The sequence below is a fragment of the Ascidiella aspersa genome, chromosome 3, assembly GCF_963924565.1.
Source record: "Ascidiella aspersa chromosome 3, kaAscAspe10.2, whole genome shotgun sequence".
Lineage (NCBI taxonomy): Eukaryota > Metazoa > Chordata > Ascidiacea > Phlebobranchia > Ascidiidae > Ascidiella > Ascidiella aspersa.
In genome coordinates this window covers 13,507,299-13,532,944 of record NC_139449.1, presented here as the reverse complement: position 1 = coordinate 13,532,944, position 25,646 = coordinate 13,507,299, and the positions used below count along the sequence as shown (strand labels likewise).

The window sequence follows — 25,646 nt, the reverse complement described above, 5'->3', positions numbered from 1 at the left end:
ATACCCAACGGCTAAGCACATCACACATATTTTACGTAACGAAAACCAGTGACATATATGTCATTAGGAAACCACTCACTTACGTAAAACCTTATTGCGTGATATTTAAAAAATACGTAATTCCGGTACCGTACCAGACTGCGCCCAACGTAAGTAAAATCTCGTTAGAAACTGAAAATTGGTTACGATTCAAACCGCCGCATTAAATGCGATGTTTTGCGAACTCCACCTAAATTTTGCGCGGTAACATACTTCAAGAAGTTTTTCAACCTAAAAGTAATTAATTTTAATTCAGGCAATATACGTAATTTGTTTTTTATTTCCATGCAGGTAATTGCTATTAAGTTTTTTATACAATGCAACAAAGTACGTAACCAACAGCAACTTTGAAACCACTCACAAACGTAAAACCTTTAAGCAGATACGTAATCCCTGTGCCATATTGCGTCGAATAAAATCTCGTTGAAACTGAAAATTGATTCAAGCAAAACCACAAAGGTTGTAAAAGAGATCCAAAAACAACTTTATTCAACAAAAGCAGAATACTATAGTTACGCAAAAAGCATCGTCAGTTCTGCTAATATACTTAATTCGAATCATTCGCATCAGAAAGACCACATAAAAAAAAATAAAGCTCATTCTTGCTTTTATTTGTTAAAGTTGGGTAAACTCTAAATCAGAAGACATGACGAATTAATAAAGGGACATTGATTGTGCTCGATAAATTTGCGTTTATCTAGAATCTAGATAATCTTTCTAAACATGATGTGAGGGTTAATGCCTTGACAGCTTTAAGGCTGCACAGACACACCACTTAGAAAGGTCGCGTGAAGCATAAAAGTTATACATTGCGTATATCTTGTTTGAAATGGTTTCAAACGAAATACAATGGCACTATTATTTTTAACAATATTATGTTCGACGAAATGCAATGGCACTATTATCAGAAACAAAGACTAACAAGAGCGTTTAACACATATTGCACAATCATTTTGCATAGTAAATTAAAAAAATTAAAGATAAGAAGGTATTGAAATTTGCACACAACTTGAAATTAGGAGTCCATGCATGCTACGAATCTCTTAATGTATACTGGTTTATTATAAAACCATTTTGCCAGTAGATTTCACACAACCGTGGCAAAGTTGTTAGTGGAAATTAACCATACGTAACAGCACTTTTCATTTAGGATAGGACGCAATTATAACAAACTTACAACTGATATAGGTAAACGTTCTATAATTAAGCATATTATATTAAAACATTAGCTTATTGAATTTTTTTGATGTTCTCTTTCATTTGAGAGAGAGAATAAATTTTAAACGATAAGATCACATTGATGACAACACGCGATTAGACAGACAAAATTACGGTCACACTTGTTACAGGTCTTCTGGATATGTCAATTTATTTATGTTGTCAACGAGAAAATGTTTGTCAATATTTTGAGAAGTTTTGGTCCGAAGTGCAAGATATCGCTGCCGAATAACGTTTGCGGGCGATTTAGGATGCCGGTCTCGGGTAAAGAGGCCTTTTTTGTTGCCATTGGCCCTTGTAGTTGCCTGAGCAGTTTGAAAATCGGCGAAATTCCAAACCATTTCACCTACTAAAAACGGCATGCTGATATTTCGAAGCGAGTCGAAAACATTAAAATGCTGCCTCATCACTTCTGACAGGAATTCTTCGGTGTACATTAGAGGCGGATTTGAGTGAAATCCTGCGATTGCACCGGCACCCCATTCCATGTGAATAATCGGCTTATCACGTGTCTAAAAACACAAATTTCGTTTACCAGTTGCAATTAGCGATGATTAGGGATTTTCAAAGTAGAATATCGGATACTTAGATTTAAATCTAAACTGGATTAGCCTCCATTTCTGCCGTTTATAACGGGTAATTTGAACCGATATAATTTATTAGTGTTACCGCTAGGGATGTTCAAAGTAGAATCCCAAGGTATTCTAGAATAATAGGTTTCGAATCTAGAATAACGAATCCAGAATAGCGAATCCTAGTATATTTTTATTAAATTATTTAACGTCGATTTTGTTTGGGGAAGGGGTTAATCTAAATCTACCCTACAGGGCCCACAATCACAGCAATAAATCGCCCAAACAATTTGCTAACATGTGTACATTATGATAAAAAAAACTCTCTCATATGTTTAACATTCTTAACAACTGTCATCTGAAGCCGTTCTGTAAACTGGAATATGTCAACTGTCCAGGTTGTGTCCAAAACTTATATTTTTGCCAATAGTGAGAAAATGCAACACTGCACACAGAAGTCTTAAGCAATTCGGTCCTGATTTTGAAAGCATTGTTAAGTATTATTGCTTCTTTTTTGACTAACATGATCTGTTATGCAGTCAAATGATGTACTGCAAAGAATACAAAGTTATTATTGACATAACGAATTCTTGGCAATTACGTTGTAAATAACTGCATAACTTCCCTGAATATTGGCCTAAAGTTTACCTTAAGTAACCCCATAGCGCATTTTGTGGACGGCCAGCACGCTTTGCAACGCTAAGCTACTTTTGCAACTTAACACATTTAGGGAAATTGCTAACTCCACACCAAACATTACACGTTAGTCGCTCGCCCAATAATGCTTGATTGACACTTAATTATTAGACGAACGTTATCGCGAGACGCGGTAATTGGTCGCCCGAAAAAACGCTGACACTGCACTACGAGGTTACATTTAAAGCAAGCACTATAAATTGGTCGCCGGCGAACATGCCAACTTACCACACGCGTTTGTACAATTAGGCGCAACAATCAGCGGTAAAACATTAAATTATATCGGTTCCAATTACCCGAAATAAACGGCAGAATTGGATTCGATATTCTACTTTGAGCATCCCTAGTTACCGCAGAAGGTTGTGCCTAATTTTGCATTCGCGAGTGGCAAGTTTGAATTATGGCATGTGGCGGTGGCGAACGAAACTACTGCATTTGCCTCAAAGGTAGCCATTTAGTGAGATGACAGCGTTTTTTCGGGCGACCAATTCTTGCCGATTACCTTCGCCTAATCAAGTGTCAATCAAATTTTATTGTGCGAGTGGCTAACGTGTAATGCCATATAGGTGCAGAGATTTCGCAATTTTCTTAAATTGCAAAAGTAACCTCTAATCGAAAAACGTTCTGGTCTCGGACAAAAATGCGCTACGGGGTTACTCAAGGTCAACTTTAGACTAATTTTCAGCGAGGTTACGCACAGAGTATTTGTTCTTTAATAGGCTAGTAACGCATTCTGGCAGTAGTAACTTTGTATTCTTTGCAGCATATATTTTTTTTGTAGTAATGGCCACGTTTGTAGTAATTTGTAGTAATGTAAACACAACAATATCTTATAAAACGAACTGAATTTTGTGAGAGTTTATTGTGTTGCATTTTACTTACTGTATGGGCCAAAATTCAAGTCGGGGCAAGAACCTAGTATTTGTATCATGTCTTGTGTTTCTTTGTGTTGTTGTGCACAAATATTTCCCCACCGCTTTAAATGGCAGTTGTTCAATGTTAATCACCATACTTTTGATATATACCCATGTGTTCTGTTTTGTCAAGGGTATATATACTACGTTTATTCAACAAAAAATAGAAGGTAAATATTAATTAATTAATTATATACTAGGATTCGATCTTCTGGATTCGTTATTCTAGATTCGAAACCTATTATTCTAAAATACCTTGGGATTCTACTTTGACATCCCTATAGTGATGATATATCTTAATATTTATTTAAACATGTTAAATATGCACTGTAGCAGGTGGTATTAAGACGTCAAAGAAAACGGTGTCGTGTACGTCACAGACAGAAAGCATACCACAAGGATATGAAAATGGAACAATTTTAAATCTTAACGCGCAGCAACGCGAGAAAAGTGTTTCCTGGGCCACACGACACGCGATGTCAGTCGTACAGTATTTTTCAGGCTTTTCGAATTTCCTTAATATTTGTTTAAGGAAAACGTGAAAGTACTTGGTTGCCGTGTTACGTGCTTCGCTGCAACTTGTGTTTACTGTGTGAATTTGGCGTCATTACACCAGGATTTGGAATTATTGTACGTTAGTTGTTAGGACAAGGTACGCGCTTCAACGCGGTGATGAGCCTCTTTGTGAGACTTAGCCTGCAAGTCGCCCGTTTTTAGTCTACATTAATGTATAAACGGTGTGGTCAAAATCTCAATTTAATATACGTTAGTGATGTGGTTGGTCTTACTACAGCGGTTCCCAAAGTACGGGTCACGACCCAAACATGGGTCGCACAGGGACAAATAAAAAAAAATCCATATAGTTTCGTTTCATTCAAACGTAGACCGAATTATTGTATCATACGCATTTATTTGGGTTAAACTTGTTGAACTAAATTATTACATCATAATAAATTTTCGCGGTATTTACTTCTATCAATGAATCACCTATAAGTTCACAAGTCAAGTTAAGATCACTACAAAACCGTATTGAAGCTGAACAGTACAGAGGGACCGATACTGGTCGAGAGGGGGTGGGGTACCAGGATATGCCCCCTCTAAAAAATAATACTTTTGACAGCATTTACTGTGTAAATACCGGAATTTTGGCGCTTCGCGCATACATCTATACGTTTATACTAGGTTTTTGTCAGTACATTTATATTATAGTCTAAAATCCATAAACTCGTTATGGCAGTTTTAACCAAGATGCGCATGTTTTCGCATTTCGCGTGATCAGCATTTCACATACAGAAATTTTCCGCACAAGTTATCTTTGCAACGTGATCTCTGAAAGGAGTCGTTGGAGTAATACGCCATTAAACCATTTTTAACTTTTTCCTCAGAATTGACTAAATTAAAAACTAGCTTATTACTAGGGCGATTATTTTGTGACTAGTCAAAAAAAGTCAAAATTTTGTCAAAATCGAATAAAAATTCACATAAATCGTTTACAAAATTACAAAATCTATAGTCAGCTTTTTAAAATTCGTCGTTCAATTTTATCAAAAAAAATAGTTTTGATTTATGTTCGAAGTCATTTTAAATGTATTATATCTTTATTAGAGCAATATACGGTATAAAAAAACGCGTGATTAACGACGCCTAGGTTATTTAAATCAATGTATTTCTAACAGGTCAAAATCTTGTCAAAATAAATTATTTTTGGGTAAAAATTTGTCAAAATTTTAATTTTTCAGGTCAAAATTTTCCATTTTTTTAAGTAAAAAAATAATCGCCCTACTTATTACATACTAGTTGTCTGTGTTTTCAGTCGCGAGATGTTCACACAACTCAAATTTGGGTCACACTGAGTTTGGGAAGTACTGTCAAATACCTTCTTATTTTATGTTAATTCATTGGTCTTAACACGGAGTTATGCTACATAAAGATATATTTTATTTTTCCATATCGTACCTGATGCCAACGTTCCAAGTAATTCTGCAAACGACCCGGTATAACTTCAGTATGTCCTGCATCATTATACCATCCCTCGTACTGGTTAACACTGACGACATCAACAAACGGAGTAGCTTTGTCACTATCATATTTTGCATTACACACAAATGTTACCGGTCGTGTGCTGTCCAACGTGTGTGTCCATTCAATGACTTCCTGAAAATTAAATTGCAATACAAAAATTTGTTGTATCAGTCGCCCACATTACTGAATACACTTTACGAATCTAAGCAATCAAAAAAGATAAGTAGTTTTAATTTAAATTTTTAATACCTGTAGGACCAGGAGTGACTCAATCGCTAATATTCAGGAGTGATCAATTTATTTTTTGAGCAAAAACTGCGGTCCCGAATAAAAATATTGGCGATCGAGCCATACCTATTTTTAAAGTGTCTTTTTTTTGATCCATTGAAAATGAAATTTTCAATTTTATATTTGATGAAAAGGCTGACGACCGTTCTTTGGTTTAAATCTACGGTTGTTTACTTACTTTAAAGTAATTTGCGGTCACTTCAAGCTGCGACACAGGTTCATTAGCTACTGACCACATGACCACAGAGGGGTGATTGCAATCTCTATTCACAAGTTCACGCATGACAGTTTTGTGGTGCTGTAGCGTTGCATTTACGAAGTTGTCTGCGGAGTGCATTCCAACTGCTGGGCACTCATCTATAACCACAATTCCTTGTTCATCACACATTTGCATTATCTCTTCTGCATAAGGGTAATGGCTAGTGCGAAAAGAATTAGCCCCCAGCCAGTTTAAAAGGTTGAAGTCTTTCACAATTGAGGCCCAATCAAAGCCTTTTCCACGAACGGACCAGTCTTCATGTTTTCCAACACCAAAAAAGTAAAACGGCTTGTTATTTATGTAAAAATTTGTTCCTTTCACTTCGACAGTCCGGATACCAATAGGGAGTCTGTATATGTCTGGTGTAAACAGCTGGGAACTATTGAGAATTGATGTATACACTATCATCTTATACAAATAAGCGACATCAGAATTCATACCGACAGGCCACCAGAGACGTGGTTTCAACACAGTTAAAGTTCCATTCACACCAGCACACTTTGCCACAACAAGTTTTTCTTTGGCGTCCATAAGCACAACTGTTACGTTGTATTTCGTATTCTTCTTATTTGACACTTCTGTTAAACTGAGATGATATTTCACATATGCAGTATTAAGTTCAAAATCTACAGTAATTGATGTTGAAATGTTTCTCATAGAAACACTAGGAGTTGTGTATAATTTAACAGCGCGATGAATTCCAGCATAATTAAAGAAATCAAATTGATAATTCTGCAAAGTAAACAAGTGAAAATTAAAAACATATAATTGCAAATCCTTGGAAGTAAACTGTCTGTATAAATTCACATATAAATACCATCCTCCCATTGTATGTCGTAGTATTTATGTGATTTGACGTTTACACCAGTGTTCCCTCTACTTTTTGTACTACGTGCGCAGGTCCCCAAAATTTTGCGCAAGAGCCGAAAATCAGTCGTAAAAAAACCTTTATTGCAAATAAAAGCTTATCGCAGAGAATTGCAATAATTTTGTTTGAAAAAGTTCAAAGATATTACGCCACGAGGTGTTTCATATATAGCAAAATTTTATGAATTTTAGTTTGCGAAGACAAAATAATTTAATGATTTTTCACTTTCACGCCGATTATTTCCGATAATAAGTTCTCGTCAGAACAAAATGCAGCTTTAAAACAGGTTTTCCTTAGAAGGTGGTGGTTCTTAATCCTTTTTTAGTGAGCGCCGTTTTATAATTGTTTTGTTCCTTGTGCCCCTTTAGATATTAACAAGGTATTATAGCAGTAATTTGGTGTAAATACCTAATGAATTCAAAATGTTGCGTTTTGTATGGTTTAAATTAGCTAAAACTTAATGAAGGACGTTTAAGAACACAAACAATACACATTACTTGTGCCCGACGTATCGCATGTATTAAGAATATTTTTTGTCGTTTATTATAATGTGGTTTGTATTTTACTCCATAGCTTTAAGGCTATAAAAAGACACATAACAAGTCCGCGCGAAGAGAAAAAACATTACATGCTGCGTTTATCAAATTTAAAATGGCGCTATTCAATATGGCAATGTTGCAAAAATATCATGGATCCGTTTTTCGTGGCTAAAACTCATTTGGTCACTTTTTTGATTGTACGTTGCTCGGATAAAACTAGTGTATATAGCTCGAATAACATTCCTTTGGGTACTTTTACTTTTTCGAAACATTGGTGAAGTAAAAATGGGTTACTTGAGGTATAATATTTACTTAGATTAGGCCCAGCGTTGCCCAGGTTAATTAGAGTATATACCAGTTTAATTTTACTGATAAAGGACTAATGTAATTGAACCGGCTATGCAAATTAATGTGCGATAGTTTGCGAAATTAACCTGAAATTTAAAGTATTTTCTTGGAATGTAGCACTATATGGCGCTACACGTTCGGTAACAATAAATTTAATAACACGTGATGTGTTTTTTTGGTTACGTGTAGCCGAAAACAGCAAAGAAGCTGGCCGTTCCTTGAATGTTTGCCACTGATTGTGTCTAAAACAGGTTAACGTAATGCTTCCCCACAAACACAATATCCTCTTCTTACAGGGATAAGGCTGTTTGGAAGATACATTAAATCGACTGGCGTGGTATAAATTATATCGCTCTTATCTACGTGTGTAAAATACGCAAATTGAATTCGTCGTCTTGTAAGGTTAAATTACTCTTTGTGCACAGTTTTTGTACAATGTGAAAGTATGTTGCCTAACTAAAAAGCCTTGTTGTGTGCTACCAAACTGTTTCTATACGTAGAAATAATTCCGTTTGAAAATTAAAATTGCTTTCTGTTAAAACGCCTGCAATAAACCTAGTATTTTCCAGCTTAGTTCTACCTGGTAAAGGACTATTAGCGTTCTTTCGGCGATGTTAATCAAAAAAATTAAATAGGCGCCATAGTTTGCCAAATCTATCAAGATTTGGTTATACAAAATAAAATAATTCACTATGATGTGTTCTCTTTATCACTATTGCATATTGCATTGAAACACGCTAGCCTCATATAAATTTGTTTGCCTCGTTGCTAGACTATGACTATAAAACATGAATGTAACAATTCACATGTAACCAAAAAGTGATTAGGATTCGTCAACGGACCCGGTTTGCGACGACGCTCGTTTAAGATGCGCGATTTTCTCTCATAGAAAGAGACTAATTTTTTCTGTCTGGGATGACATGAGTTTCTTTCCATTTAAACCTATCACCCGGCTTCTCGCTTAAGAGGGAGCAGTGTGGGATTGGCAAACCGGCGTGCAAACTTTGCCATTTATTATTCGAGGTAATCCATCAAATTTTAATAAACAAGCAACTTTTGATTTTTTTTGGCGCACTTCCGTTAAAAAAAAACTGCGCACATGCTCAATCTTTTTGGAAAATGTGGAAAAAATGCGCTTAGTAGAAACACTGTTTTACATTAAATTGTCTTGAATGACAATTTAAATTTTATGCAGGGCTGTAGAGATGTAGCAGGGCTAGTTACTCTACAAAGTTAGTTACTTTAACTGGAGTCTGCCGTCTGCTTGCGCACTACCAAAGCCTGGAAGTGACAAGCAAATCCAATGTAAAAAGATGAAGAGAATAGGGTGGAATATTTATCATGCACAATCAGATACAGTTTTAACAAAAATGTCGCAAAACCTAGATATGAAATACATCAGAGTAAGACCGCGTAAAACTGACCGAGTCCCGAGTCCGACGTACGCATGCACAGCATCAAAATTTTAAATTGTTAAGGCAGCAAAATGTAAGTTGTAAAAGTGTAATACCAAATGTGAAATATTTTTAAGACGTAATAAGAATATCAAAGCCCATACAGAAGTAGGTATCATTTTGGACGTTTCGAATAACTCTTTATTCATTTTCAACATAGACTGAAATATTTTTAAACCATGTAATACGGGCGGATCAATAATGACACCAATATGAGTCGATTGCAAAAAATGTAGAGTCAGAGCTGGACTCTGGACTCAACAAAATCTTACATTTGGCTGGAGTCGGACTCGGGAGTCGAACTCGGGTGTATTTTTTTGGCCGGAGTCGGACTCGGGTTCTTTTTAACCGACTCCGCAGCCCTGATTATATAAAAAGCAAGTCAAGAAAAAACATAGCACTGCTGCCTGTTGCATCCTGTGATGCATTGTTTTTTAGGGGGTTTTAGGGGACCAAAAGGCCATTTAAATTTTTAGATGATTTCATACATGCAGTATAGACTACTTGCGTAACAACGAAATCTATTAACGCATCTGGATATTATAAACGTATCATTACAAAGTAGTATCGCAGATTACCAATATGACTAATTCTAGTTAATAATATGCACTATTTTTTAATATATTGGTTTTAAGTAGCTGCAAATACCTGTGTAAAGTAATTATCGGGATATCCATCTTGAGTGGAATAATGTTGAATGAATCCTGGTGGCAGCGTTGTAGGAGTTAAAGTATTGTTTACTGCGATTGTTAAGCGATTTAGTTGACCATACAACAAGTTATTGCCAACTTCACATTCAAAAGGAAGATGTCCACCGATATGTTCCATAACCTAAATAAATTGTCACAAAAATAGCTGTCTAAAAAGCTTTAGTTCTGCAGTAAGCCACACTTGTTGGTGATTGGGGATGTTCAAAGTAAATTAATACGATTTTATAAATTAAAAATATATATATACTAGACGAAATATCCGGCATTGCCCAGGTTAAATAGAATGTTTACCAATTATTCTAACTGGTTACAAATTAATTAAATCTACAATAACCACGATAATGTACGAAGTCTACCTGGATTTTGTCTGGTTAAACAAAATGAAACAAGCCACCATACTGTGGGCTCTTTATCACTATTCCACACTACGTTGTAACATGATAAACTGCTAGCCTCATGTTATAGCCCATAATTATGAAAGATAATGTGGTAATCAGCATATACCCAAAAAGTAATGTTACGGATAGCGTAAGATCTTCATAAGAGGCATAAATAATGCAAACATATTTTTTTAAAAGGCATAACATTGTTATCTTATGCCTAAACGTTTGCACTGCGTGTCACGAAATTGAAATTGGAAATCATGTGATGTGTTTCAAATCATGTCATATCGTGTGTCTAAAATCGGTTAACCTAATGACACCCCAATACCTGTGTGAAAGCGGCATGAATGGAATGGCGTGTTAAATTATGTCACTTGTCTGCGTGGCTCTAAAGATCTAATTCTTGGTCTCCGTAAATTCTCAATAATTTTTGCATTTGGTTAAAACAGTGTAAAAATTAAAAAAATAACGTATAACTTAAAAACTAGTTTTGTGTCTGAAATAGGTCACTAAAGGAAAGGCGCGAACGCACTGTGACCATTTAATCACTAATCACGTGTTGTTAGCATTGTATAACCTTCCTCGCATATTTTACGTGACGAAAACCCGTGACATAGCCTATGACATATGTCGATCGAAAATCACTAACAAACGTAAAAAAGTCGTAGCAGCAATTGTTCAAATTGCGCGAATTCAACCAAATACGTAATCCCGGTAGGTATCATACTACATCCAACGAAAGAAAATCACATTTGAAAAAATGTTGCATAGTTTACACTCGGTTAGGGTTGCTGTAGGTTGTCCGTGTAAGTGTCCTAATGCCTCATGAAAAAATATTAAGGAAAACGCTGCAATAAACGCATTATTTTGCGACCTTCGGCTCCATTTACGAGGTTAAACAAACTTAAATATAAAAGCAGAAATTTTGCCACATGAAATTTAATTTTTACCAAGGCAATGCACCTTGATTTTTACGGTCACGCAGTTTATTGCCCTATAAGTGTTTGGAAACGATTTACCTTTAGATGCGTCAAGAGGTTTTGCGAGAAGTCGCACGCGCGCCCTTTGGATTTATCAGGCAAACAAAGTGCAATGCTGAGTGATGTTTTTGAAATGATACGACTAAATAATCTACTATATCACACATCACTTGGGTAAGCTTGTCATACATCAAGTAACTTCAAAGTATGTTTAAATAAAGTGAAATTTGCTAAACCTTTGCACTAAACGCCAAATTAAGCTGTGCCAACGTCAGACAAACCCCTAACCCGTTAAAAATATAAATTACTTAATGTTCGCGATAATTTGCGAACTCTGTCTAAACTTAGGCTTTGGAATCAATCACTGTCACAATATTGTTGGGAAGGTTTGTTGTACGATAGCCGTGTAGGTTTCCTGGTGTTTATTCAAAGTATGTTTAATAAAAGTGAAAATTGCTAAACCTTTGCACTAAACGCCAAGCTGCGTCTAACGTCAGACACGCCCGTAACCCGTTGACTAACAAAACCGCTGGAAGGAATAAATACCCAAAGGCTAAGCACGTCAAACATCTTTAAAGTTGAAAACATTAAAATGTAATTTTTATTAGGGCAAAATACCTAATTTTATGTTTTATGTCATCGCAGGTAATTACTCTTGAAAAAAAGGTTTTGCGAGGTTAAGTTAAGAGGTTTATGATATGTCGCGCGCGAGCCCGTGGAGAATCGAGCACACGACGGGGAGTCGCCGTTCCTTTTGTTAGTCGACGATCAACGTTGCTCTGCCAGCGACCGACTGGGTGAACTTGTTGCCACACACACACACACACACACACACATATCTTCTCTTTTATATATATAAAGATTTTTGCCACATGTGAATATATTATTATAAATTGAAAACTTGGTTGTTGGAAGATATTTTGCAGAGATTATATCACATATCTATACGTAAAAGTATGTAAAAAGCTATAGCAAAAATGAAATCATTTTGCCCAAAGCAAAATTTGATATAAAAATAAGCATTGTTTTATTTATTTTTTTATCCTTCTATTAAAGTAAACTGATTAGCTTAGTTAAAATAGCAAAAAAACACTATGAACAGTTTTATACCTTGTTAGAATTAAGCCACACAATTGCTCTATAATGGGCACTACCAATATGAAGCCAGATTAGGGTGTTATCATCATTCCATGATTTACTTATATAAAATGTTGTTTCATACCTGTAACATAAGTATACCATAATTCAGCGTAATATGTTAGTACAGATTAAAACACTAACTACAGCATCCCCCTTATGTATTTCTGGATGTCACAAAAGTTGTGTCTTCGGCGCAACTCTGGGATCACTATTTTTCTTGGGAATTGCCTTGTTTATTGCTTAAACATGGCCTGATGTAAACATTCGTTAAGCGAACACAGCATTTAACTTGAGAGACGAGGCTGATTCTGCCTGCCAGCACATCATTAACAAATAAAATACAGTGTCTGTAAATTTAAGTTCACTTTTGAATTATTGACATGCTATAAAACATAGTAATAAAGTTTGGTGATCAAAACAGCAAATTTTCCATTTAAAAAGCTATTTATTACGGAATATATATAAATTAGGATTTAAATACAAATCTGTGTTTATATTACACAATTCCGGCTAATAGAAATGTATTACAATGTAAGAAGTGTTTTTGTAAATGGTATATACATTGTTACAAATTTGAAACACTTGCTTCCCTACTTTTCTTTAACATTCATTATTTTGATGGGTGGCTATTTACATGCACTTACTACAAAGCAGTGTGGCCTTTTTTCTAACGGGCCTGATAACTGCAAGCATCCTACAGAGAATAAGTGTGATAGACAAGCAGGCTGGTTACAAAATTTGGTGTTAGACTTTATTAATTATCTACAAAGAAAGGAAATATAAATAATCTGCAACAAAATTAAAGTGAGATTTAATAATTATCGTTCAGTTGAAAATTTTATCAAAATTTAGTTTCGATTTGCATCCAACAACTTTTCTACTCTATTGTATCTTCATTAAGGAAATAAGCTTTGGGTCAATAAAATTAACTATGTGGGCTGAATCTGGCCTGCAGATCGGAGTTGTGACCTCTGCTATGGAGGACAAAAGCAGGTGTATACCTCAGATTTTTGGAGCACTTTGTGTGCACACTGAAATAAGTAGTTTGCCCACCTAAATTTCAGAAAAAGTTGAGTTGTAGTAGATTCGCAAAAGTGCCATGATATATAGATTGGCAGATGCGCAAACTAGTTTTGCAAGTAATTTCTGTTTTATTAATTGAGTATATAATAGTATGGTTGGTCTCCAACACAATTGTTAGTAAATAAATAAAGCTATGTAAACTTCTATTCGATATTTTGAATATGTTATACAAAATTTGAAACAATTCTACTACTTTAGCTGTTATACAATAAAAGGAATTTTGAGTTTAAACAACCCAAGTATATATTTAGTATTTTTAGAAATTGATTTCTTAGAGCAGTGGTTTCCAAGCTAAAGGACGTACAAAAAAGAGGTTTGTGGCCTGTGCTGACCCACTAACTGTTTAATAAAAAAAATTGGGCAACAGAATAAAAAGTTTGGGAACCACTGTCTTAGAGTAATAAGGTGGACTAACTTAAGAAGCGACCTAGTTGAAAACCTTTATAGTAAAGAATTTTTGACTTACCATGCCCAACCAATAAAGTCTCGTATTTCTGCTTGTTGTGTAATGTCATTAAAGCTTGATGGAACCGGCATGTCTATGACATTACCGACATCTTCAAGTCTCATTTTCCACCACATTTCCTCAAAGCTTTTATTGCGGGTTACTGACGAGTCAGTCAAAAACTTCCATTTCCCACTTAGGTCTTTAATTTCTCTGGATTCTGATTCTCTAGGATACAAAACACCAGAAACCTCCTTTGACAACACAAGCACATTCACAAAAAATATTAAACCCAACATATCCTATTTACTTTGAATGAAGGAATTAAAAACAACATAGTACATATTATTTTTTTTAATAAAGGCAAATGTAGAATCTTACACAAACAATTTATTGCAGTTTGGACAATGACCAGGTCAAACTAGTGGGCGCTCTTTCACTATAGTACGTAAAAATTATTAATAAAAAAACTTTCTTCAAATGCCGCTTACCACAACGCATATTGTTTGGGTTAGGGTGCGGGTTAGCTTTTGGTTGAGGGTGGGTTAAGTTATTATTATTAACAAACATAATATTACTTGACCCACCCTCACCCAAACGCTAACCCGCACCCTAACCCAAACAATATGCGCTGTGGTATGCGGTATTATTATTTTTTTTTATTTTGCATAACTTTTCACGTACAATAGTAAAAGAGCGCCAACTAGTGATTCTGTGAACAGCTTGATCGGCAGTCATTTGACTTACCGCTGCATTTGTCAATTGTCTGTTTTTAAGATATAGTCTATATTTTGTTACCAAAATGTCAGAAAACGTTTGATTTATTATATAAAATGATCAGTCATTTCAATAAAATATGGTAAATAGGAGAAAGGATGCAAAATTGTAGTGCGCGATAACAGCGTAAAGGCCCGTTTACACTTCAGCTGCACTGAGCTGCGCTGGGCGTAATTTGCATTTAAATTCTGTTGTGGCGAGCGTTTCACGCTTTGCTAAACTCAAGCCCCGTGCAGCAGCTGCAGCTAGCTTAAAGTTACGCTTTGCTAAACTCAAGCCCAGTGCAGCTATAGAAAAACATTACGTTTTGTCGCGATTTTTACGCCCAGCGCAGCTCACTGCAGCTGTAGTGAAAACAATTTCACGCCCAGTGCAGCTCAGCTCCGCTCAGTGCAGCTGTAGTGTAAACGGGCCTTTAGTGTAGTTGTTACATCTGCGAAATACGTTTTTTTGTACTTTTATAATATTTTTAAATCGTTTACCATAACAGTAGCAATAACGTTTAAAAAGGTAAAGCGAAAGTGGGAGAAAACCCAGTTAAACCCAATCGCAAGAGCAACAAAATTAAGATCGATTCGAAACACTTTACGCGCCGACATTATTTTAAACATCTAAATTACGTATTTAAAAATCACTTAACAATACAATGGTAGACGAAGTTTCGCCACCTTTGCCGATTTTCATCTAAATAAATTTTACGAGCCGTCACTGTCGGCGCGTAAAATGTTAAATCAAACCTACTTTTGGCGCTGGTCTAGAATCCTACCACAACTAATAAATCAACGCACAATATTTGGGTTAGGGTGCGAGTTAGCGTTTTGGTTTGGGTGGGTATTGTTATATATTCAAATAATGTGCGTTGTAGTAGGATTCTAGACCAGCGCCCTTAGTTTTTTTTCAAACCTATTTTTTCCGATCGACTTTAACTAGTTTTCGCCTTAAATATGTTAAAATTTCCGCATACCAGTCTCAAAATATGTTTTAGGCAAAAATGAATTTTAATCTTTGCGATATAATTATTTTCAACAAACAAATCGGCAGGGAACATATTTAAATTTTGTTTTCCATGCGTTATTGCTATTTTAAGCTACTGTTGTGGTAAACATCCTTAAAACATTATGAAAAAAAAATATTTGTCCGAAATGACAATGCCAAACAAGGGTTTCTATTTAGGGGTTTCTGATAAGTTTACATTAAAACATAAATTTTTAAACTTTGTGCGAACTTGTTACGTGATTTTGGTGCAGCCATTTATTCGTGGGGTAAATAGTTTGTTTGCTATTGCATCAAGTATACTTCTAAGAAACGTTTTGTTATACATAAAGCAATTTTATTAAGCTTGCGGGATTAACCACACATGAATGGAATTTTACAAGAGTTCGTTCGAAAATAGAACGCTTCTTGAGATTACATAGATTAGATATCACATCGGAAGAGTACCGCATAACCATTTAGCATTGCCTGCAATCAGTTATTTTCAGGCATCCTTCCTAGCGGCCACAAAAAATAAAATAGACGGTGATACCGTTGTATATTTTAAAGGGAGGGGTACATTTTCAGGGCTTTATAGTGCTTATTTTATTTTATAGTGTTAATTCGTGTTAATGGGCCTTTATAAATAGCGTTACTTACCAGGGAAACATTTAAATATTAGTAATTTAACTTTGGTTCGTGGTTTAGCATATAGGCTTAGTACAGACTTGGACAACTAGATAATTCTAGTTTTCTAATTCATTGAATTAGAACAAAATGCGGCTAATTCTAGTTCTAATCTAATTGGGATTTTTCCAAAACTGCTACTTTGTCCAACCGCATTTTTAGTCACTTAGTTGAAACACAGAATTTCAATTAAAACTCTTTGGTTGGAACGAGTTGTAAGTAATTTTTACAGTCAAAAACCATAAAAAGGCTTCAAAATTAGCACACACATATTTACCATTCACATTCTTATAAGAATATTGTGCGATTAAATTAAATTGGTTGTATGTGATTCTAGTTCAAATTCTAGTTGAAATTTGTTTTTTTAGGAATTCGGTAATTCTAATTCTAGTCTAATTCGAAAAAACTCAAAACAATTCAATTCTAATTCTAATCTAATTTAGAAAAACTAAAATGCTCTAATTTTAATTCTAATCTAATTTTAAAAAGCTAAAATAAATCTAGTTGTCCAAGTCTGGCCTAGTGGCATGTTATGCTATAGTTTTTCCTAACTTGTTTCTGCAAATAAAAACAGATATGTGCCGAAAATTCCACGCCTTAACTTATGGCTAAAAGAGAAGTTGCCAAGGGTTTATTTTCTTTTACGTCATATTTTGGTAAAGGCTAAGACTTAGTAAAATTGATTTTAGAATTATAGTCCCATTTGGCGACACAGTTCACGAACGCCATATAGGCTAGTAAGCTACTCTAAATGAAGCTTCTAACTATGCTTCCATGCGTTCTACGATGAGTGAAACTTTAGTAGATGGCCTTGCCTTGTCCCTTTATGTATTACCGCGACAATAAATTTAAATTCGACGAGGTATTTGGGGAATGTTCGAAAAATATATTTGATGAATCGTAGGCTATTTACATGCACATATAGGCTTATCTTTTTTCTGAAAATGCTTTAAAGCCTAAAAAGTCAAGTCGCTCGCTCAAGACCCAGTGACAATTAACGCGCAGAATGGCTCTAGTCGCTTCCTCGCTTCGCGGGCTGAACAAACCAAGCGAATATAAAACAATTCTGTATTGAAGTTTTTCTACCGCTAGATAGGAGTCGATAGCTACCGGGAGATAAAACTATGACGTCACAATTTAGTTTTTTGTTCCCCAATCAAGGGCCCCAAGGGGTGCAGACTCATAAACCTGCTATTTATATGCATCTACTTGCTACATACCACTCTACGCAATGTCTAAAAATTTAAAAATTCTACCAATTATACTTTTTCTATAAAGCTTCGGACAAAAATCGGCCTGTAACATAGCAACCAAAAACGAATAACGGCAAAAACAAGTTATGTCCCTAAAATAAATTTTCGGCCCATATAAATAGAGGCAAAAATAAGGTATGGGCCAAAACTAAATTTTCCGGACATATAATAATGCTAATGCGACCGTCAATAGAGATAATTAATAGACTGTACAGTACACCTCTGACGTAGACCAATGATCCTTAAACCGTGTTCTGTGAGAGATTGTTAAGGTACCGCCAACCTTTTTTTAGTTTTGGAAAATGACCCATTCGTATTTTAAAAGGAACTATGCAAGCAACCATAGTGGACTTGAGTAAACACTGTACGATAGTTTACTCATTTATTTATTACGTTACCGTGTATTAGGCTAAGCAGAGCTGATTGGGATCCACAGTAAAATAGTATAGGTTCCGACTCCAGATTCAGTTAGCCCACATATATGTAACAGAAATAAATTATTTTTGAGCACTTTTTTGAAGGCAATTTTTTTAATGCAAATTCCGAAAAAATGTTCTTACATCCAGCGTGACCTATTTGTGCATATTGTGCAAAACAACGTCGACCCCTGTTGGCTATACAGACTGAGTGGGATCTCATCGAGAAACGACAATCGCACATTATCTGCTGCATCCTGTTTGTGCATACAACCATATTTGAAAGAAATTAACATCCCCTATCAGCAATTGAACATACATATACCCAATGCGTATCAAGCCCTAATTATTGAGTCGTACTGACCAAACGATAACGGCACACATAATATAATAGGCTGCACATGACACCTCCGGAGAGGCTTACCAAAATCAATCAGCCTGATCAGGATTTTCGAACAGCGCTTTATTCCGATGTTGTTCTTATTTTGGTCTTTTTGCTGGATTCTGATGCAAGTACGGAATGTCTTCGATATACTGGATCTTAAGGATATGACATTCATTTCCAAATACTTTGAACTAGCAGTCGATTAATTCTTGTCTTTCAGCTTAACATATCTGTGTGAAGCGGCTTATTCTCAACATTGACGACCACCGATTTCAAATAACGCTCCTTGTTATATATTGTTGAGGATGTTTTTTGTCTTGCGTCGAATTGTATTTAGCCATGAATGGATGATTGTTGTTAATCATTAATCGGACACATCGCATCAATCCAATAAAGACGTGCTCCATAAATTTTAGAAACTTCATTGTTTTTTGTAATTGGTTAATCACTTCACAGAATACATTTGCTGTTCACAAAAACGTCACTATAGGGAGTTACCAGGCGATTTTTATTTTTTTTTTATTATTTTATTACGCGATAATAAGTTAGACGGCGGAAGAAAATGACGCACGAGAGATGATGGATAGCACTTAATAAGAAGCGACAGGTATACGTTTACAGACTGGACCATTTAACTCGAAAAGCAGCAAGATTCCTATTTCCTAGCGCAATATGGTCAGTGTTGTAATGACTTAAGTCATTTACTTGACTTAAGTGCACTTAAGTCACTGTTTTCAAATGACTGGACTTGACTTAAGTCTTTTGACCAAAATGACTTGACTTAAGTCTTTTGGACAAATGACTTGACTTGGACTTAAGTTACTATGTTAAATAACTTGAAATTATATTAAGTGTTTTCCATTAAAATTTCTTTTAAGTTTTGCACTTTAAACACTTTAAGTGCTGCATATTGCGTTTGTGTTGGGTTTTTAGTTAAATTGTTGCTTATGATCGGACGATTTTACCAATTTCAATAGTTTAACAATTTGCATTCATGTCAATGACATGACTTTGACTGGATTGGGACTTGACTTGGGCAACCGATGACTTGGACTGGGACTTGACTTGTTATTTTCGCAAAAGACTTGACTTGGACTTTAGTTATTTTTCAAATGACTTGACTGGGACTTAAGTTAATGACTTGACTGGGACTTAAGGACTTAAGTTCAAAATGACTTGTTTACAACACTGAATATGGTATTCTGATTTTTTCACTGTTTTTACCATGTTCTTGAACATTAATAAAGAAGGAAAAGTTTTGGCGTATTTACATCGATAAATCACAAAGCGAGCATAAATCAGTAAACAGTTTAGCAAATCAACCTCATTTACATTACCAAATAGCACAGTTACTGGAATGGTTTGTAGGGATATAAATAGTTTTGCTGAAATCCAAGCAGTGACTTCTTCCCAAAACTTTACAACATGTTCGCAATAGAAAAACACATGAGAAATTATTTCAACATTTAAATTGCAAAAAACACACCGGTTGGTTTCAGTTATATCAAAAGAGAATAGCGCATCATTGGTCACAATCGCACGAAGATTAAGTTTAATTTGAAAGGATCGCAGTTTAGTTTCAATTGTGGCTTTACTAGTGTTTTTATATAACCTGTCCCAAGGAGTTGTGTTCGGTACCAGATTTAAATCCCGTTCCCACTTGCGTTGTTCTTTATGCGGACGATCAGTAGTGTATGTTTTTATCTCATTGTATAAAGTTTTTGATGAGTTATGTACCTGAAGTATCTGCCTTAAAGTGGTCACTAGTTTAGTATCGGGTTGAGATCCTGCCGTGGAGTGGTCCCACTCAGGTGGGAGAGCAGCGATCATTTTAATAAAGGTTTTAAATTCTATATTGTTTGGGTGGAATTTGTACTTAACTGCCAGTTGGTCATAGGTCATATAGTGTCCCGAGTCGTTTAGTAGATCATTGTGGTCAAAAACTCCCGCATTGATAAGTGGCTTTAAATAGAACGTTTCTGTCTTGAGTCGGACGATTTTGTTTACCCATAAAGGACGGGCTTTGAGTGTTTGCAATTGTGTTATTGTCATATACTTCCTACAGTCTGATATTGCCTTTCTAGTAGTGCGTAAAGGTATTAGTTTAGAACGACAGATAAGTCTCCTCGCAGCCAGCATTCGAGTTCTTTGTCTGTTAAAACGCCTTATTAAAGCGTTTTCCACGGTGCATTATACTCGTCGTCAAAGAGTTTTGACACCCATTTAATATTCAGCCACATAATATATGCGTCAACGTCTAACATATTTGCTCCTCCGTTTTCAGTATTTGCGCATATTTTTGTTCGCTTAACTATCTCCCATCTAGACCCCCATATAAACTGAAACACTTTCGTTTTTAGTTTACGCATCCATGCTTCGGGCAAGTTGACCGGAAGAACACTAATTTTGTAAATTAGTGTGGGAATCACTAAGCTTTTTAGGATACAAATTCGTCCCAGAAGAGTTAGCCCCCGAGCGGACCAAATGTTTAAGACTGCACTAATTTTATTTATAACTTCACCAAAGTTAAGCGGAAACAGTTCCTTTGGGATTTTTAGTGGAATTTTTACACCTAAGTACTTAAATGAGTGTTCTGGCCACTCGAGGCCTTTGTTCTCGTAAGGTTTTTCTGTCGAAGAGCGATTGGCTCATACATGGAATGCAAGCCATTTTTGCATATTGATTTTACATCCGGAAATGTCTCCAAATGTATCTAGCACACCAAATATTCGTTCGAAATCTTTCTGTTCGCCTCTTAAAAAGACTAACGTATCATCAGCAAGTAGAGATACTTTAAATTCGTCGTTATTCAGTTGTATTCCTACAAATTCGTCTTTTCGCAACGCCGTTGGTAGACATTCGATAAATAGCAAAAAAAGCGTCGGAGATAATGGGTCTCCTTGCCGGACACCTCTTTCGATTTAAAAAAAGTTGTTGTTGGTTATTTTACAGGTAGGTTCCGTATAACAACATTTTATCCAGTTTATTAGGTTATGCCCGAAGCCAAAATTTCCTAATGCTGCGTAAATAAAATCCCAACCAACAGTGTCAAACGCTTTGTAAATGTCCAAAGATAGTATGGAACCCGGAATTTTATAAAAATCGGAGGAATCGATAATATCAAAGAGCAGGCGAAAATTATCCCCAATATATCTACCCTTCATAAAGCCATTTTGGTCTCGACTGATTAGGAACTCGATATTGGATTTTAACCTGTTGTTTATAACTTTTGACATAATTTTATAGTCCACATTAAGCAAAGAGATGGGGCGGTGATTAGTTATCAGCGAAGGATCTTTATGTGCCTTGGGGATCAGTGTTACTACACCTTGCGCTTGACTTTGACTAAATTTACGGGTTTCTTCAATATACATCCAAGCGTCGTAAAACAAGGTTTTTATCTCATGCCCAATAGTCTGATAAAATTCTACCGGCAATCCATCAAGGCCCGGGGATTTATTCCCCGGCATAGTATTAATTGCCGCTAGAATTTACTCAAGCGTGATTGGGCGCTCGGTCGATTCTTTCTGCATTGCGTCTAGCCTCGGCAGATTTAATGTCGATAAGTGTACGTTAATTTGTATCTTAGTATATTTAGCATCGCATCGTTTGTATAGACTTTCAAAAAAATTGGCCAGTTCTTTTAGAATGTTCTTTGGATCTGTTTGGATTTGATCACCCACTTTTAGGCGGTTGATTGATTTTTTTTGGACTATTTTTTTTTTTTTGGCGTTTTTCTAAGTTTAGAAAGTACTTTGTGTTTTTTCACCCATTTCTGCCCAGCGCGCTCTGCTTCGAATAATAGCACCTTATGTACGTCTTTTAATCAAGTTATCTAACTCCAGTTTTAATTTGGCCAACTTATCGCTTTGAACCGTGTTGGGTTGATTTGTCAGCGTTAATTCTCGCTTGCTGTTGGCTGTAGTTTGCTCGTTTTACTTTGGCGCTGTGTTTAATGCACTCCCCACGGATTACTGCTTTAAGAGCATCCCACCGAATGTGTGGATTCACCTCATGTTTAGGATTGTTGGCCACAAAATCACGTATTGTGCGCCTCGTGTTTTTTATGTATTCGTTGTTGAGCAAGAGATTTGTGTTTAGCTTCCAGTATCCTTTGCCACAAGAAGAACTCGAGACTGTCATCGAAAGGGTTACTATTTTATGATCTGATTTAATGCCTGGTGTGATATTTACGGAATTTAGGTAATTTAATAATGACTCCGATATTAAAAAGAAATCAATACGCGTCGCGGTTAAGGGGTTCACCTGAAACCTTGAGTATTGGCGGACTATTGGGTGCAAATATCGAAACGCATCACTTAACTTGTAGGATTGCATGTGCGATACAACTCTGGCACGAGAATTTCGGTTAGAATGAGAGGGACCCTGGTTTTTATCTGAGTTACCCTGCAAAATCGTATTAAAATCACCCCCCAAAATTAACTCTGAGTTGTCAATAGATGCCAGTTTCGCAAATAGTCGATCAAAAAACTTAGGATCGTCGTTGTTTGGGGCGTAAACGTTGCACAATTTAAACTCTTTGCCTTCAACCGTTAACGAGGCAACTAGATACCTCCCTTCGAGGTCTATTTCTAGCTCCTTAATCAACATCGAGGTATTTGTTGTCAAATAGAACTCCTTTACTGCGAGTAGAGCCATGTGCCCATAATATTTTAGATCCCCACTGCATTTCCCATAATTTTTCGTCCCTTTTACTGAAGGAGTGTGTTTCCTGCAAAACGACAATATTAAAGTTTTTTTCTCTAAGAAAGTAAAATTTTGGCTTTCGTTTGCGCGGATTTCGAACACCCCCCACATTAAATGATGCAATATGAAGCTCATTATACAACAACAAAAAATATACACCAAAATAGTTACCATAATACATCTAATTGTTCATCTGTACTCCTAGTTCGATATCCCATTCATATTGGAACCCGCAACTGCAGTTATATGGCCGGCTCGGTTCAATAACCTCGGCGGACTTTTTCCCGCAACTGCAGTGTATCACTTTATATTTGCATAGATGAATTACATATTCCTTGGACATGGTAATGTTTGGAAGGGCATTTACAGTGTTACACACACAAGTTATTGCGTACCTTTTGCATTGGATGCACTCGAACATATCGCCGTCCATTCGAAACTCCGGTTGTATTTCCTCACAGCAGGACATAAGTCTCATTTTGGCGTGGCACTTGGGGCAGTTGGCCACTGTTTCCTCCAAGGGCACCAAAAACAAGACGGTGTCATCACAGCATGCGTTGGTAACTCTATATTTCTGTTTGCATTTGCAGCAGTAAAAATGACGACATTGGGGATCCAGAATACTGTCCGTGTGACAATTTGGGTCCAGTGAGACGGTAACTTCGCTCATGCTTCTTGATTTACTGTCAGGGAGAAAAGGTGGACTGGTGCGGAATCGCTTTCGGGATGTTTGTAGTTGTAAGCTCGGAGATTCTGCGTTGTTTTGGTTATCAACGGGGATTGCATCAACCCCGGGTAGTGATTCGTTTCTATTCTCGAGCGTTTGCACTGCAGTTTTGTCACCCGCTTTTGAGCGCAGAGGCGTTGATGAGCTGGTAATCTGGCCTGGCGCAGTTGCTAATTGGTTTGCTTTACTGTGAAGCTGTGGGTAATCAGCTTTTCGCTTTGCGCAATCAGCTTGTTTGTGACCAGTTTCGCCACAATACTTGCAAGTAATTTTTTGTCCGTGGTGTTTTTTGACTTCTCCAAACTGTTCTTCAATCCGGCTTTCAATAACTTCATTCGGGAGTGGGATTGGTACCCAACGAATTCCCACATTAATCACATCGGACTCGTAAAGACGAACATTACGAATGTATGATACATTCAGTAGTCTTCTATGAAGGTCAAGTATATTTTCCCTGGTCATACACGTCACGTCTACTAGCGTCCCTTTCATTTCAGCAATTCCTATAATTTTTTTCAAAGGAAAATCATCCTCTTTCATTAAATTCCATAAGTCTTCTCTTTCAAGCTGCATAGCTCCTCTAAAGCTTAAACAGCTAGGCCTTTTCAGTGCACTCACTGCACTTTCGCCTGCCGCTTGTGCATAACTAGCTTTTTCGCTCATTTTGCTCCTTGCTCTAGGAGCGTCAATCTCGAATGTGAACAATTGACTTACCAGGGGATTATTATTGTTAGAAACACATTTACGGGCAAACCCCATCAAGCGGTCACATATAATAATATCGCATAGCAAGAAAGATTTAGAAGCCCGTTTGGTCTATATTAGGGGTCGGTAACCTACGGCCCGCGGGCCGGATCCGTCGATGTAATTCATCCGGCCCGCCGCCTCTTTGACAAATTAGACACGAGTCTATTGCACAAACTTTTTGTCCATTTTAACCACGTAATTGCGAAAAATTTTTGCGCTCGCTTCGCCCGCCAGGTGCCCCTTGAATTAAATCGATTAACAAACACTGAGCTAGATTAACTTTAAATGTTATCGCGTTCCCTTCAAGTATTTTTGTTACACTTTTCGCTAGTAGTTTGGATGACGAACGTGTGAACTCGAATTTTAAACCAAACAATCTTTTTTTCACGCTTTGCGTCAACACTTTACTGCCTCTGTAAATGTAGCCTAATTAAACACGTTTTTAAGTGCAAAAAATATCCGTGACCCGTCTGATTCACAGTTGTTCTAACGGTTGCCGACCCCTGGTCTATTTGATTAAAGCCTATTTAGTCATAGCTGAATGCTTTTTTTACTTTAATTTAAATTGTTAAAACCTTTAGCGTCATTGCAACATCAAGTCACCAAATTAATGTTGTGCGCTTGTGGACAAGCTATCATGTCCAAGTGCCTACTTTAAAATACAAGATTGACGTCGTATATATTAGCATTTTTAAATGACCCTCAATGACGACATGAATTTAGATCTAACAAACGTTTTGTTGCATTCAGCAAGGCAGGGTCGGTTAAAAAAATCAGACCCCGACTACTCCCGAAAAATAATCGAGACCCACTTCGGTCAATTTGCTGATTCCGGCTCCGACTCTACAGCATGTATTACACCCTATTACTTGTACAGCAACCACTCAAAGGGGTGACATACGTGGTCGTAAAATATTCCACAGGATGATGTTCCAGCTTTACGATTTATATTTTATGCATGGTCGGTTTCAAACTTACTACTGCGAATGCGCAAGTCGGACATGAGACTCGTTGGGG

General features: G+C 36.4%; 1 protein-coding gene across 1 annotated transcript; it reads right to left on the bottom strand.

Annotated features, from left to right (window-relative positions):
• Positions 1-947: 947 nt before the first annotated feature.
• LOC146160303 (beta-glucuronidase-like) lies at positions 948-14,257 on the bottom strand. The gene is made up of 6 exons (XM_083383697.1): positions 13,980-14,257; positions 12,401-12,512; positions 9,866-10,048; positions 5,928-6,740; positions 5,396-5,593; positions 948-1,769 (listed from the first exon to the last, which is right to left on the bottom strand). Exons 1-6 carry the CDS (start codon positions 14,255-14,257, stop codon positions 1,383-1,385), a joined length of 1,971 nt encoding a protein of 656 aa, XP_083239823.1. The 3' UTR covers positions 948-1,382.
• Between the last annotated feature and the right edge of the window lie 11,389 nt (positions 14,258-25,646).